The 16,099-nt window shown below is 43.9% G+C and overlaps 1 protein-coding gene and 1 long non-coding RNA gene across 2 annotated transcripts; one reads left to right on the forward strand and one right to left on the reverse strand.

Annotated features, from left to right (window-relative positions):
• The first annotated feature begins 327 nt into the window (after window positions 1-327).
• Window positions 328-3,350, forward strand: LOC139706045 (uncharacterized). Its single transcript, XR_011707763.1, has 2 exons — window positions 328-1,379; window positions 1,816-3,350. It is a non-coding gene; the product is annotated as an uncharacterized lncRNA (long non-coding RNA).
• An 8,781-nt stretch (window positions 3,351-12,131) lies between these two features.
• LOC114099259 (class I histocompatibility antigen, Gogo-B*0201 alpha chain-like) lies at window positions 12,132-15,624 on the reverse strand. The gene is made up of 8 exons (XM_027943508.2): window positions 15,514-15,624; window positions 14,962-15,228; window positions 14,469-14,744; window positions 13,610-13,885; window positions 13,372-13,482; window positions 12,926-12,958; window positions 12,738-12,785; window positions 12,132-12,569 (listed from the first exon to the last, which is right to left on the reverse strand). The coding sequence occupies exons 1-8, from the start codon at window positions 15,584-15,586 to the stop codon at window positions 12,565-12,567; spliced, it is 1,089 nt and encodes a 362-aa protein (XP_027799309.2). The 5' UTR covers window positions 15,587-15,624; the 3' UTR covers window positions 12,132-12,564.
• Between the last annotated feature and the right edge of the window lie 475 nt (window positions 15,625-16,099).

Below are 16,099 nucleotides of genomic sequence, written 5' to 3' on the forward strand. Positions count from 1 at the left end.
AATGTGTCTTGGTGTTGGTCTACTGTGATTTTGTGTGCTCGGTGTCCTGTATGCATCTAAAATTTGTATATCCGTTTCCTTTTTTATTTCTGGACAGTTTTCTGTAATTATTTCATTCAGCAGGCTACTCATTCCCTTGGTTTGAATCTCTGTACCTTCTTCTATCCCAATGACTCATAGGTTTGTTTTTTTTATGTTATCCCATATCTCTTGGATGTTTCTCTCGTGATTTTTAATCAGCCTTTCTGAGTTGGCTAGGCTCTTTTCAAGATGATATATTTTGTCTTCATTATCTGACATTCTGGCTTCTACTTGCTCCACTCTGTTAGTGATACTCTCAATTGAGTTTTTAATTTGGTTTATCGTTTCCTTCATTTCTAGAATTATTGTTTGATTTTTTTTATAATCTCTATCTCCTGATAAAGATGCTTAACTTCTTCTTTTATCTGTTTATGTAATTCATTTTCAAAGTGTTCTTTCACTGTTTGGATTTGCTGTCTCGTATCCTCTTTAAGGATCCATTCCATCTGTCTAAGGTATTCCTTGAGTTCTTTATATGACCATTTTTCTGCTGACTCTAGGTCCTCCTGAATATTTAGGCGGTCCTTCATTGTTTGTACCCCTTTTCTTCCTTGCTTTTTTATGCTGCTCATGTTACTTCTTGTTCTGTTTGACTCCTGAGTTACTGTTTACTCTTATAAATTTATTTGATGCTTGGGAGGAAAGATATTAGAAGGGAAGGGAAGAAGTCACTGAAGAGAATGAGAGTAGGCAGGTAGAATTCAAGGAAGGGGGAATAAGAAAATTGAAAAGAAATGAAAAGACAAAAGAAACAAAAACAAAACACACACAAAAAAGTTAGAAAATAAAGAAAGAAAGAAAAGAAAAAAAAATTTTTACAAAAATAATAATGATAATAAAAATAATGAAGATTAAAATTAAAAAAATTATGATAATAATAAAAATAAAAAAATTAAAAAAATTAGAAACATTAAAAAAGTTAAAGAACAACAAAAAAAAATTGAAAATGAAAGAAAAAAAAGAAAAAGAAAAAAAAGATAATAATAATAACAATAAATGCAGTCATAGAGTTCGATTAATTTCTCTTCCAGTAGGTGGAGCTGTGCCCACTGGGTCAAGCTTCTCCTCTCACTAGGTGGGAACCAATCACTGTGTAGCAGCTCTTCCTCACAGACTGGGCGGGTCTCCAATCCTGAGTGCCTAGGGCCTTCTCTTGTGTTTCCTCAAGCCAGGCCGCGCTCACCTGTGACGCTCACCACAATACTGGCTACATGCCAGGTCTAATACTCCTGGGAGCCCTGTTGCGCTGGATTCAATGCAGTTATCTCCTCCGCCCGTGACGTCAGTTCTCTGCCAAGGTGGTATCACATGCAAATGGTGACCGTTCGTTCCCTTTGCCGGGTGACCAATGCAACGGGTGGGTCCTGACTGTCTTTCCCAATCCCCGTTTCAATCCTGTGGCCACTGCCTATGAAGGCTCGGTTGGTTTTTACCTCTGAAAGTTCCTAAGGGCCAACCAGTTATTTCAGCGGGATTGTTAGTGCTGAGTCACAAGAAGCAGGCGAACTGGAGCTTGAATGCAGCCTATCCGGGCTCGGTGTGTGTGTTCTGAGGGGCCCAGACTGTACACCCCAGATCCACGTCAGCTCAGCATTGCCTAGTGATCATGAGCAAACAGCATTTATACAATTTACAGCCCCCTATGCCCGTGCAGTTGAAGAGGTCAGAGACTTGATCTCTCCCCACCCGCTGCCATGTTAGATCTCCTCAATGATATTCATGTTGCCCTTACAGCTTCCTGGCATAAGCAAGTTCTTGGGATTATACAAACTGCTGCTTCTGTTTCCAGTCCAGATTTCTAGAAATTAAACCCTGCCACCGTCGCCTCTTCCCCAGGGCCACGCTCAGGGGCGCCGCGCTCGTCCGCGACCGTAGCTGCGCCGCCGACCGGTGCCCAGCCCCCGGGGCCCAAGCGGCTGCCGCCTCGGCTGCCGCCCTGGTTCTCCGGCTCCCTCCTCTGAAGCACGGGTCCCCTCGCAGGGGGATGCAGAATGACCCCAGAGCAGGCTCTGCCCGAGGGTGCAGCGGCGAACAGGCGACCCAGGCGCTCAAGGCTGCGGTCCAGCCTTTGGAGGACAGGGCTCGGCACGCAGCCCAGCTCCAACCTCTAGGTGCGGCTGCCGGACAATGTAGCCATAGCCATCAAGACAGCTAGCAGAGAGCAAATGGCGGCTCCCGCGGAGTGGATTTTCGGCACAGAAACCGCAGCCCAGCCAACAATCCCAATCCACAAACTCTCCCTGTATAAAAAATATTCAAAAAAAAAAAAAAAAAAAAAAGGGCAGGGCGCACTGAGCTTTCTTTGCCTCGGGTACTTACAATCCACTGCTGATTACACATTCCCCTTCTCTGCCCAGAGCGAAGCGAAAGAGGAAGCAGATGGGAGCAAAGCGCCCGCGGCTCTGGGCGGCAAAGCGTCCGGGAGCCAAGCGTCTCCTTTTCGATCTCTTTGTTCTTCCTGCTGCTTGGCAAAGTGGTCTGCTACAGATTAACGGTGAAAGGAGCTCTTACACGCTGTGCGAAATCTCGATTAAAGCCGCTGCTCTGAGCACCACGCTCAGCACTTCAGCAACCCCCGTGTGCAGCGGCCATCTTCTCTTCTCACTATATTTTATTAATGGTTACTCTAGAATTTACTATGTAAGAAATTACTTCAGATTTTGAAAAACCAGCCTCTATCTCAGAGCAAAGCCTGTCCAAGGAAGGGACATGCCTTTGTCCTTGGAAAAACCCACAGAGCACTCCTAGGCACATTCCCACCCTGCTAAGTTGTTTATCTACAAATAACAGGAGAGATCTGCTGTGCCAGGTGTCCCTGACTCAGTCAGGCTAGGTGGGGATCCATAGCAGCCCCCTAGCAGCCACCAATCAACATGAGACAGGGAAATACCTGGGATGCCAGATGACCCTCCCAGTAGTTTATGGTGGTTGATAACGTGTTGGGAAACCATGTAGTTCAGCACGTACACCCCTCTTGGCTTAAACCAATCAGTTCAAATGAATACCCCTTTTGTACTGACCAATCACCCCTACCCAACTTGTTCCTGCCAGTGAATGTGCTAATCATGTTTTAGAGTTGTTATTTGATTTTCCTGCGGTGTGTGATGATTTGCTAAAAGAGGCTATGTTGTATGTGAAGTCCCTGCCCTCTCCAAAAAATGTATAAAACTGCTGCAAACCCTGGGCTTGGGGCCTCTCAGCGTCACCAGTTGCTGTGTGTGCACGGGGAGGACCGAGCTAGCTCTCAATAAACACCTCTTTGCTGCTTACATTGATCTTGGATCTCTGGTGGTCTTTGGGGGTCCCAAATTGAGCATAACAATTTATATTAATTTTGCAAGATATGGAAATTCTTTTTTAGTCTATTATTTAATTTATTATACATGACAGCAGAATGCATTTCAATTCATAGTACACATATAGAGCACAATTTCTCATTTCTGTGGTTGTACAAAGTAGAGTCACACCATTTGTGTCTTCATACATGTACTTAATGATGTTCATCTCATTCCACCATCTTTCCTACACCCATGTCCCTCCCTTCCCTCCCTCAACTTTATCCTCTTCAAAGTTCCTCCACTCCTCCCATGCTCCCCCCAACCCCTATTATGGATCAGCATCCACATGTTAGAGACAACATTTGGTCTTTAATTTTTTGGGATTACTTTATTTCACTTAGCATGATATTCTCCAACTCCATCCATTTACCTGCAAATGTCATGATTTTATTCTTTTTTAATGCTGAGTAATATTTCATTGTGTATGTATGCCACATTTTCTTTGTCCATTCATTTACTGAAGGGCATCTAGGTTGGTACCACAGTTTAGCTATTGTGAATTATGCTGCTACAAACATTGATGTGGCTGTCTAGCTGCAGGATCACTAAATTTCTATATGTATCCCTGTAGTATGCTGTTTTTAGGTCCTTTGGGTATAGTCCGAGAAGAGGAATAGCTGGGTCAAATGGTGGTTCCATACCTATTTTTCCAAGGAGTCTCCATACTGCTTTTCAGATTGGTTGCACCAATTTACAGTCCCACCAGCAATGTATGGAGTGTGCCTTTTCCCCCACATCCTTGTTAACACTAATTGTTGTTTGTATTCTTAATAGCAGCCATTCTGACTGGAGTGAGATGAAATCTTAGAGTAGTTTTGATTTGCATTTCTCTAATTGCTAGAGATGATGAACATTTTTTTTCATATATTTGTCTGTCCAGTTCCTTGGACCATTTACTGATTGGGTTATCTGATGTGCGTGTGGTAAAAATTTGCTCCCACTCTGTAGGCTCTCTCTTCATTTTACTGAGTGTTTCTTTTGGTGAGAAGAAGCTTGTAGTTTGAATCTATCCCATTTATTGATTCTTGATTTTATTTCTTGTGCTTTAGGAGTCTTGTTAAGGAAGTCGGGGTCTAATCTGACATGATGGAGATTTGGGCCTACTTTTTCTTCTAATAGGTGCAGTGTTCTGGACTAATTCCAAGATCCTTGATCCACTTTGATCTAAGTTTTGTGCATGGTGAAAGATAGGGGGTTAATTTCATTTTGCTGCATGTGGATTTTCAGTTTTTCTAGCACCATTTGTTGAAAAGGTTATATTTTCTCCAATATATGTTTTTGGCACCTTTGTGTAGTATGAGATAACTGTATTTATGTGGTTTATCTCTGTGTCCTCTATTCTGTACCACTGGTCTACAAGTCTATTTTGGTGCCATTACCATGCTGTTTTTACTATTGCTCTGTAGTGTAGTTTAAGGTCTGGTATAGCGATGCCACCAGCTTTGCTCTTCTTGCTAAGAATTACTTTAGCTATTCTGGGTCTCTTATTTTTCCAGATAAATTTCATGACTGCTTTTTCTATTTCTATAGGGAATGTCATTGGAATTTTGATTGGAATTGCATTAAGTCTGTATAGTACTTTTGATAGTATAGTAATTTTGACAACATTAATTCTGCATATCCAAGAACAAGGGAGAACTTTTCATTTTATTTTATTTTTTTTAGTTGTTGATAGATCTTTATTTTATTTATGTATATGCAGTGCTGAGAATCGAACCCAGTGCCTCACACATGCCAGGCAAATGTGCCACCACTGAGCCCCAGCCCCAGCCCCAGCTAGATCTTTTCCTTTTCTCAGGTCTTCTTTAATTTCTTTCTTTAGTGTTCTGTAGTTTTTGTTGTAGAGATCTTTCACCTCTTTCATTCAGCTGATTCCCAAGAATTTTTTTTTTTTGAGGCTATTGTAAATGAGGTAGTTTTCCTTTCAGAAGATTTGTCACTGATGTACAGAAATGCCTTTGATTTGCTGGTGTTGATTTTATATCTAAAATCTAGCTGAATTTATTTACTAGTTCTAGAAGTATGCTGGTGTAATTTTTGGGTCTTCTATGTACAGAATCATATCATCAACCTATAGTACTAATTTGAGTTCTTCTTTTCCTATCCATATCCCTTAATTTCTCTCTTCTAATTGCTCTGGCCAGTGTTTCAAGAACTATGTAAAACAGAAGTGGTGAAAGTGGGCATCTCTATCTTGTTCCAGTTTTAGAGGGAATGCTTTCAATTTTTCTCCATTTAGAATGTGTTGGCCTGGGCCTAGTATAGATAGCTTTTACGAAGTTGAGATATGTTCCTCTTATCCCTAGTTTTTCTAGTGTGTTGAATATAAAGGGGTGCTGTATTTTTGTTGAATGCTTTTTCTGCATCTATTGAGATGATCATATATTTCTTATCTTTAAGTCTATTGATGTGGTGAGTTACATTTTTTGATTTCCGTATGTTGAACCAACCTTGAATCCTTGGGATGAACCCCAGTTGATTGTGGTGCACTATCTTTTTAATATGTTTTTGAGTTTGATTTGCCAAATTTTTTTTGAGAATTTTTGCATTATGTTCATTGGTCTGAAGTGTTATTTCTTTGATATGTCTTTACCTGGTTTTGGAATTAAATTGATATTGGCCTCATAGAATGAGTTTGGAAGTGCTTCCTCGTTTTCTATTTCATGAAATAATTTAAAGAGTATTGGTATTAGTTCTTTTTTAAAGGTCTTTAGAACTCAGCTGTGTATTCATCTGGTCCCGGGCTTTTCATGGTTGGTAGGCTTCTGATGGTATATTCTATTTCATTGCTTGAAATTGATCTGTTTAAATTATGTTATCATCCTGATTCAATTTGGGAAAATCATATGACTCTAGAAATTTGTCCATGCTTTTGATATTTTCTACTTTATTGGAGTACAAGTTTTCAAAATAATTTCTAATTATCTTCTGTATTTCTGTAGTGTCTGTTGTGATATTTTCTTTTTAATCATGTATATTAGTAATTTGAGTTTTTTTCTCTCCTTCTCTTTGTTATCACGGCTAAGAGTTTTTCAATTTTCCTTAATTTTATTTAACTTTTTGTTTTGTCAATTTTAAAAAATTGTTTCTTTTGTTTCAAGTTCATTGATTTCAGTTCTGACTAATTATTTCCTATCTTCTCCTGCTTTTGGTGTTGAAATGTTCTTCATTTTCTAGGGCTTTGAGATGTAATGTTAGCTCATGTGTTTGTTGACTTTTTCTTCTTTTAAGGAATGAACTCCATGCAATAAACTTTCCTCTTAGTACTGCCTTCATAGTGTCCCAGATAATTTGATACATTATATCAGTGTTCTCATTTAGTTCTAAGAAATTTTTAATCTCCTCTTTGATGTCTTTTTCAACCACTGTTCATTCAGTAGCATATTATTTATTCTCCAGGTGTTAGAGTAGCTTTTATTTTTTATTTTATCATTGATTTCTAACTTTCTTCCATTATTATCTGATAGAAGGCAGGGTAGTATCTTTACTTATTTGTATTTGATTAGAGTTGCTTTGGGGAATAATATGTAGTCTATTTTAGAGAAGAATACATATTTTGCTGAGAAGAAAGTGTATTTGCTTGTTGAAGGATGAAATTTTTTTTATATATATATATATATATATATATATATATTCTATATATATTGAGTTCTATAGTTTCTTTGTTCAGCTTTCATTTGGTAGAACTGTCCAGTGGTGAAAGAGGTGTGTTAAAGTCACTCCGAGTTATTGTTTTGTGTTCTATTTGATCTTGAACTTGAGAAGAGTTTGTTTGATGAATGCAGATACTCCATTGTTTGGGGCATAGATCTTTATAATTTTTATGTGTTGTTGGTATATGGTTCCTTTGAACAGTATGAAGTGTCCTTCATTATCCCTTTTGATTGAATTTAGCTTGAAGTCTACATTATTTGATATGAGGATGAAAACCCCTGCTTGCTTCCACAGTCCATGTGAGTAGTATGATTTTTCCCAACCTTTCACCTTCAGTCTGTGGATGTATTTTCCTATGAGTCTCTTGGAGGCAGTATATTGTTGGATCTTTTTATAAAATACAATCTGCCAGCCTATGTCTTTTGATTGGTGAATTTAGGCCATTAACATTCAGTGTTATTATTGAGACATTATTTGTATTCCCAGCCATTTTTGTTTATTTTTGGTATTTAACATGACTTGGTTTCTCCTCTGGTTAGTTTTTTTACTTTAGTGTAATACTTCCCTCTGCTGATTTTCATTGTTGTTTTTCATTTCCTCTTCATGGAATATTTTGCCGAGGATGTTCTGTAGTACAGGCTTTCTAGTTGTAAATTCTTTTAACTTTTGTTTATCATGGAAGGTTTTTATTTCATCATCAAATCTAAAGTTTAATTTTACTGGATATGATTCTTGGTTGGCATCCATTTTCTTTCAGAGCTTTGAGGGTTTTGGTTGAAAAATCTGCTGGGATACGAATTAGTCTCCCACTATATGTGATCTGATTCCTCTCCCTTGGGGCCTTTAAGATTCTATCCTTGGGGCTGGAGTTGTGGCTCAATGGTAGCACTCTTGCCTAGCATGTGTGAGGCACTGGGTTCGATCTTCAGCACCACATATAAATAAATAAGTAAATAAAATAAAGATCCCGTCAACAACTAATAAAAATATTTTTAAAAAGATTCTATCCTTATTCTGTATGGTAGAAATTTTCATTATAATGTGCCTTGGTGTAAATCTGATGTAATTTTGTACATTTGGTGTCCTGTAAGCCTCTTGATTTGGTTTTCCAATTCATTCTTCATGTTTGAGAAATTTTCTGATATTATCTCATTGAAGTGATCGTGCATTCCTTTGGTTTGAAACTCTGTGCCTTCCTCTATCCCTGTAACTCTTATATTGGGTCTTTTGATGCTATCACATAATTCTTGGATGTTCTGATCATGGTTTCTTACCATCTTCATTGTGTGGTCAACTTTATTTTCCAGATTGTATACTTTGTCTTTATTATCTGACGTTCTGTCTTCCAAGTGATTTAGTCTGGTAGTGATGCTTTCTATAGAGGTTTTTATTTGGTTTGTTGTTTCCTTTATTTCAAGGATTTCTGATTGCTTTTTTTTTCAGAATCTCTATCTCTTTCTTGAAATAATCTTTTGCTACCTGTATTTGCTCCCTTATCTCTTTCTTGGTGTTATCAGTGATTACCTGTATTTGCTTTCTTATTTCTTTGTTGGAGTGATCAGTTTTTGCCTGTATTTGCTCATTTAGGTCATTCTTTAATTCAAAGATTATTTTAATTATGAACATTCTGAACTCCTTTTCTGACATTTCCTCAACTGTGCTGTCCGTAGGTTCTGTTTTTATAGTATCCTGGTTTGTTTGAGGCAGTGTCCTCCCTTGTTTTTTCATGTTGTCTATGTGTCTTCCTTTCTTGCAGTGTGGATCTGAGGTATTAGAGTTTCTACCCTATAATCTTGTAGTATCTGTGCAGATTATCTGTACTTTACCTTGGTGTTGGGCTTCCAGACCCTGCCAGTGTCCCTCAATGGATGCTACTGCAACTGTAGGTGGTGGTGGCGAGAGCAGAGGTAACTCGAGATAGCAATGGAGGTGCCCCAAGATGGATGCAACATCTTTCAGAGATGAGGCTAAAGGGGTGGTCCTTACAATGGCTTTGGAATGCCTGCTCCTACATGCAGCTGCTTCTAGATCCTTTCTGTAGTTGCAATGTAGAGGCTACTGCATGGAGAGGCTATGGATGGCTTCAGTATCCCAAGGTGGAAGTGGGTTAGGCCTGGATTCCCAGGTATGTGTGTGGGGTAGACCTGGGCCTACCCTGGGCCCAGGCTCCAGGAGGTCTGGGAAGGTGGTCCTGGGCCTGGGCCTTAGCTCTGCCAGGTATCTGCCAGTGGTTGGACGGACCTGGGTCTACCATGGGTGCAGCTCAGAGGAGGTGGATCTGGGCCAGGTCTCGAGGATACAAATTTTTTGTTTCTTAGATTTATCAGAAAGCCAGAATGTCTCCTATTATAATTCCTATTCAAAGTACCTCTGAGGATCATTACCTCTGTGCTTGTTATGATTGAAGGCTCAGTGTTCCCAAAGCCCATGTGCTAGAGGCTTGGTCCCTGGGTGGTGCTACAGGAAAATGGTGAAATCCTTGAGAGGAGGGGCCTAGTGGGAGGTACTTAGAACACTGGGGTTGTGCCTTTGAAGGACATTGTTGGACCCTTGTCCCCTTCTTGTTCTCCTTCACTGGTGAGGAGTGAGGGGTTTTGCTCTGCCCAGTGCTCCCAACAGGATGTGCTGCCTCACTACAGGAGTAAAGTGGCAGGGCCAATCATGGACTTCATTTTCCAAAACTGTGAGCCCTAATAAACCTTTCTTCTTTATAAGTGAATTATCTCAGGTATTTGGTTATACTAATGGAAATATAACACAGTATTATACCTTGAGTCTTAAAAAAAAATCAAAGCTAAGATTTTTCCAGTTTGGGCAAATGCCTTGGGATGAGAGCAACTTTTTTTCCCCCATGAATTTCTGCCCACATTTATATTTTGAGTTAAAGAATTGTTATCTTCTTCCCTTTTGGATGCTTCTTCTGTTTTATGTCTTCTTTCTAGCTGATTTTAAGGGAAGAGGCAACCATAATATCATGTTACTAAAAATTTAATCACCAGGAACTGCTGATTTCTTCCTGCTGTTAATCTGACACCAGGGCAGAGGCTAGAACACTATTCTTTCTACAGCAATGGTACTCAAATGTGTACTAAGTGTGCTAGCACTGGATTGTGAAATGTTTGTTACCAACCCACAACAAGACACACACAGAAAGCGAGAGTGAGCAAGGACACTTCTATCCACACCTTGTCCCAGACTGACACCAGTCAAGCAAAAAATGCATATTTACATCAAGCCCTTGGGTCTGCTGAGAGCACTTTGGTTATCAGCTATTGGTATAGCAGTTTGAACACCTCAGCTCAACATCTCCACTGGAGTGCCTGCAAAGTCCTGTCTTCACTTATGCTTCTGACAATCTTCCCTTCTTTGTTGATATAACTCTTACCTTTCTAATTACAGTGTCACAAATTTTTGGTGTTCTCTTACTTCCTTTTTCTCAAACTCAATTAAGTTCATTAGGAAGTGTTGTAAATTCCATCTTCAAAATGTGTGCAGCATCCAAACACTTCCACTATTTCCCCTGCTCATACACCAGTGGAAATGACCAACATCTCCAACATAGGAGTGTCTAGTTCCCCAGAGTTTCCCTGCTGCCTTGTTAGTCCTCCCGTCTTGATTCTGTTCTTGGCTCAGAAGTTAGCATGATGCTTTGAAAAGATGCACCGTGTCTTCCTTGTCAAAAATGCCTCACTCAATGCAAGATTCTTTCTGTCTACCTCCAGATCTTGTGACTGGCCATGTCTCTGAGCTCCTCTCAGTGACTCTGCTTTGGACATCTCAGATCCTCACTCTCCTCAGAACATACACACAGGATCCTGCCCTGGTGCATTTGCACTACAACTTCCTGTTGCCTAGAAAGTTCTTCCTCCAAACATCTTCATGACAAATTGCTTTACATCTTCCAAATCTATCACCTTGCTAAAAAATGCCATGCTGAGCACCCTAGTAAAACAACCATCTTCCCTGTCCACACACACCCACTCTCACACCTACCCTGCAACACTTACCACCTAACATGAACACTGTCATTACTTACTCTGCATACAATGTGTCTTCTTCTGCTTTCCTATAGAACACAGGCCTGTTTTCATTTCCCTGATGTATTCTAGGTGAAAACTGTGTATCTTCTACTCAGTACTCAACAAATGAGAGATGAATGAATGATCAGTGTCAACTCCTCCTTCTTTATTAAAGGAATTTCAGATCAAATGCTGCTGTGGCATCTGCAGTCAAGGGTTTCTCACACTGAGATCGGGGCCATTTGGGCTTTTCTCACAAATGCTGCCCTTCATCCCTCCACACCAGCCCTCCTGCTCTCCAGAGCTGCTAAGGACATTTTGATCTTCATGATCCTTAACTAATGGGTCATATTTTCCAAATAAACATAAACCTCTGTTAGACTCTGTTTTATCAATCCAGGAATCTGTAATGGAGCAAGTTCTGGGATGAGTATTAAGGACAGTGAAACTGCTCAGTTAGAGAAGATGGAAGCCTAAGAGGAATTTATCTGAGATGAGAACTCATGAGATCCTTCCTCTCTGCTGTTCCCATAATCTGGTTCCTTTAAAAATACTGGAGGAATGATAGGAAAAACAATCCAGGAAACTTCCCTGGGTCTTGTGGGTCAATGACAGAAAAAATGAACTTCTGCTGTCACAGTTGAGAGACACCCAGAATAGAACAAGACCAGAACCCAAACTTACTAACAAGAACAGGGATAATTCTTTGTGAAAAGTGAGAAACAAAAAAAGATGGGAGCAGAAGGTCAGACTCAGGTCTCGTGCTATGTTAACCCAGTGGCCTGATGCCCTCCCTGGCCAAGGTCCTGGAGCAGGACCAGCCCTGGTGATGCTACCCGTCATCAGAGGTCCTGTTGGGATGAGGTTCAACTGAATGGACGAGGACTAAGGAGCAGTAAAACTGATCCAGCTGAGAGTGACCACAAAGGCCCAGGATGAACTGAGCACAGACTAGGTGCCACCTTGTCCACCTGCTGGAGCTCCTTTCATCCGTCTCCTGTCCCCACCTGCAGCAGACTCGGCACAGCAAACACATGGATTCTGGAAGGTTTCAGGTTTTATTTTCTCTCAGAAATTTTAGGAATCCTCTTCTCATTTAATTAACCCATCAACATATTTTGTGGCACAAACTTGAAACACAATCAATATCCACATTCTGTTTTCCAAAAGGGAAGAAAGACGCTACAGTTCAGAGCAACATAAAGCTAAATCAGGAATGAAGACATCCCGGCCCCACATCAGCTATATAGGAAAGTTGATTGAGGAAGAGAACATTGTGAGGAGGGGTCCTGGTGATCAGGGATGTGCTCCTCTCTCCATTGCCTCACATTATGATTGTAGGAACACAGACACAAAGACACAATCAGATGCCAGCTGCACAAAGAGTAGCCAGGAACTCTTGAAACTGCAGTAGAGAGCAGGAAGGGAACTGAAGAAATCCTGTACTGCTCAGTCCCACAGATGGTAGTATCTCACACTGTAAAAGAAAGTATTATGAACAGATTCAGATCACTCCTTGTAATGGAGACACTCTGAACAACCCATTAAACACTCAAAATGTCACAAATCCCTGTGAGAGTCCCTGTAACCCAGCAGTCTCCTCATTCCCCAACCCCCTCCCTCTCCAGGCCCTCCAGGGTCTCACCTTTCTCAGCAGTGAGAGACACATCAGAGCCCTGGGCACTGTCATTACCTGAGCAGAACAAAAACAGAACCTGGTCAGAGCCCACAGGAGATGTGGGTAATGGAGGAATTATGGGACAGACCAACTCCCCCATTGCTCCCCATTACACTGTCCCATGGGCCTCAGAGATCAGTGTTCTTCATACTTACAGGCAGCTGGAGCATAGGGCCCTTTCTTTACTCCTGTGGGAAGAAAACATCTTGTGAGAGAGCAGGTTAGAAACAGGTCTTAGAGGTACACCCTAGTCCTGGACACTGGGGAAGTCTCCAGAACTGTGACTGAAGATGTAGGAAAGGATCAGGAGACAAGAAGAAAATAGATGCGTAAAGATGGAGCTTATTACTCTCCTGAGTTCTTCCTCAGCAGGAAGATTTCCCTCTGGCCTCTAAATGCTGGGAATCAGGTCCCATCACCACAAACATCAAGAGGATATATTTGTCCTTTAGTTTCTATGCACTTTACAAAAAGTAAACAGATTCCAGGTTGGGTAAGGACACGAGTAGATATTACTTCCCATGAACAAGGCAGGACACACTTCTACCAGGTACTTGAAACCACCAGTGGGACAAAAATTCAGACCCTGCACTTTCCCTACCTGTGTTTTTCTTTCTCCACAAGATAAAACCGACCACAGCTCCAGTGACAACAAGGACAATCACAGCAGCAACAATTCCCATGACAGGGATGGTGGCCTGAGGGGGTGGCTCTGGGAGAGGAAGGGAAGTCAGGTGAGGGGCCCTGATCCCCAGCTCTCAGTCCCTACCCTGCTGAGGGTCTCCAGAAAGCCTCCTGCTTTCCTGACAACAGTTTCTGTGCCCTCATCCCCTCCTTACCCCATCTCAGGGTGAGGGGCTTGGGCAGCCCCTCATGGTGCACACGGCAGGTGTATCTCTGCTCCTCTCCAGCAGGCACCACCACAGCTGCCCATTTCTGGAAGTTTCCATCCCCGGAAGGTCTGGTCTCCACAAGTTCCATCTCCTGGGTCTGGTCCTCCCCATCTCGTCGCCAAGTTAGGGTGATCTCCTTAGGGTAGAAGCCCAGGGCCCAGCACCTCAGAGTGACATGCCCTTCAGGGGTAGGGTGGTGAGTCACATGAGTCTTCGGGGGGTCTGAGGGAAAGAATAGGGAAATTCAGACATTTTGGCATTTCCTCTTGGGCCACTGAAGGACTCACATGACCCTCCTGAGAATGGACAACATGATTGGGGTGGGGAGGAGCACAAAACCTAGACCCAAACCAGAAGGCAGGATTCTCGCATAATGTATTCCTTGGAAAGTTCTAGAATCATATTGAGGCAACCTAGTGTAAGAGGTTTCAGGTCTGTAAGAGGGACTTCAAACTCTGGTCTGGGTAGAGGCTGAGACATGTGGAAAAGCTGGAGTCAGGTCTCCCAGGACACTAGGCTGGAGTGGACCTGACAGTCTGTCCCTGATGTCCAGGCTGCTGACCGGGACCTGTGGTTGGGTATTTACTGTCTTTCCCAGCCGCCAGGGAGAGAGAGACGGGATCCCTCACTCGTCCTGAGAGACAGCGGCCTCAGTTCCTCTCTAGGGCAGCCCCTGGGGGTCCAGGCCACTCCCTCCCCCTGGACAAGGAGCAGGAGGTGTCTAGTGTGGGCGCCATTCTCCTCCCTCCTGTGGGAAGCTTTAGGAGGGACCTACAGGGGATCAGGCAGGTGAAGCCCCTCACACCTGTGCGCAGCAGCGTCTCCTTCCCGTGCTCCAGGTATCTGCCGAGCCACTCCACACAGGTGCCCTCCAGGTAGGCCCTGTCCTGCTCCGCGGCCCCCGCCGCCTCCCACTTCCTCTTGGTGATGTGAGCCGCCGTGTCCGCCGCGGTCCAGGAGCGCAGGTCCTCGTTCAGGGCGATGTAGTCCTTGCCGTCGTAGGCGTCCTGAAGGTACCCGCGGAGGAGGCGCCCCTCGGTCCCCACCTCGCAGCCGTACATCCTCTGGATGGTGTGAGAGCCTGTCCCCGCGCCCCGTCAGCCGCCGCCCCGCCCGCCCGCCCCGGGTTCTCCCTAAACTGAAACCGAAACCGTCACAGTCCCCGGGCGCTGTCTGGGTCGGGGTCCCCGCGGGTCCCTCAACCTTGGGGTGAAGCTCGGCCGGGGACCCTGACGACTCGGGGCCGTCCGCGAGGGACGTGAGGGGTCGCGACCTCCGAGAGGGCCCGGGTCACTCACCGCCCGCGCTCTGGTTGTAGTAGCCGCGCAGGGTGTTGAGGTCCACTCGGTAAACCTGCGCGGTGTCCTTGGAGATCTGTGTCTCCCGCTCCCAGTACTCCGGCCCCTCCCGCTCTATCCACGGCGCCCGCGGCTCCTTCTTTGGCGTCGCGGCGTCGCTGTCGAAGCGCACGAACTGCGAGTCGTCCACGTAGCCCACGGTGATGAAGCGGGGCTCCCCGCCGGGCCGGGACACGGAGATGTGGAAATAACTCAGGGAGTGGGAACCTGGGGGAAGGGAGCCGCTGAGACCCCGGGATCCTCTTCTAGGCGCCCGACCCAGGTCCCAGGTTGACGACGCCAGGAGGAGAGGAGTGGGGTCTAGAGAAGCTTAGGGGTCGGTGGGACGCGGGAGGGCAGGACTTAGGGGCGGGAGTGGAGGGTCAGGATGAACCGCACCACAGTGGGGAGGGAGCAGCGGGGACACAGCTCCTCCGGTTCCTGAGCGCTCACAGGACGGTCCCCTCGCTCCTCCCGCGCAAGAAGCCATTTCCCTCCCCACCTGGCACTTACCCGCCCAGGTCTCGGTCAGGGCCAGGGCCCCTGACAGGAGCAGGAGCAGCGTTCGTGGTGCCATCACCCGCATCCTGCAGCTCTGGGGAGATTCTGCGACTTGGCCGGCGGGTGGGGACTTTAAAACCTGAACAGCGGTGACACTGATTGGCTTCTCTAGGAGCAAGACACGCAATGGGAGTGAGAACTGCGGCCGCGTCAGGAGTGTCCAGGCAGAACGACCTGACACGGGTTGGGAGAAGAAGAAGTGAAACTCCAGAGAGAGGAAAATCCCCAGTGCTCGGTGTCTACACCCCAGGCACCGCTCTAGACCCTGAGAGCCACGCCCGGGACTGGGACTTTGCCCAGAACCCTACTCTGTACTGTCGTCCTTGGTCACACACACCCTCACCTTGACTCCTGCCTCAAGGTGCAGAATCAGCAGTTCTCAAATTTTTGGTTTCAGAATCTTTATATGCTCTAGAAAGTAGTAATCAGAGGTAATCAAGTTTCTATGCATTATGTCTATCAATATTTGCCACCTTAGAAATTAATTCCATTTAAGAGATATGCTCTTCCTTCTTAATATTAATAACTAATTGCATGT

The sequence above is a fragment of the Marmota flaviventris genome, chromosome 6, assembly GCF_047511675.1.
Source record: "Marmota flaviventris isolate mMarFla1 chromosome 6, mMarFla1.hap1, whole genome shotgun sequence".
Lineage (NCBI taxonomy): Eukaryota > Metazoa > Chordata > Mammalia > Rodentia > Sciuridae > Marmota > Marmota flaviventris.

Excerpts from the sequence above, each read along its gene's own strand:
- LOC114099259 (XM_027943508.2), bottom strand. The coding sequence starts at position 15,586 with ATGCGGGTGATGGCACCACGAACGCTGCTCCTGCTCCTGTCAGGGGCC. Across the intron at positions 13,886-14,468 it reads GGAGACGCTGCTGCGCACAG|ACCCCCCGAAGACTCATGTG; the intron begins GTGTGAGGGGCT and ends TCTTTCCCTCAG. Across the intron at positions 12,786-12,925 it reads GCCCTATGCTCCAGCTGCCT|GTAATGACAGTGCCCAGGGC; the intron begins GTAAGTATGAAG and ends TGTTCTGCTCAG.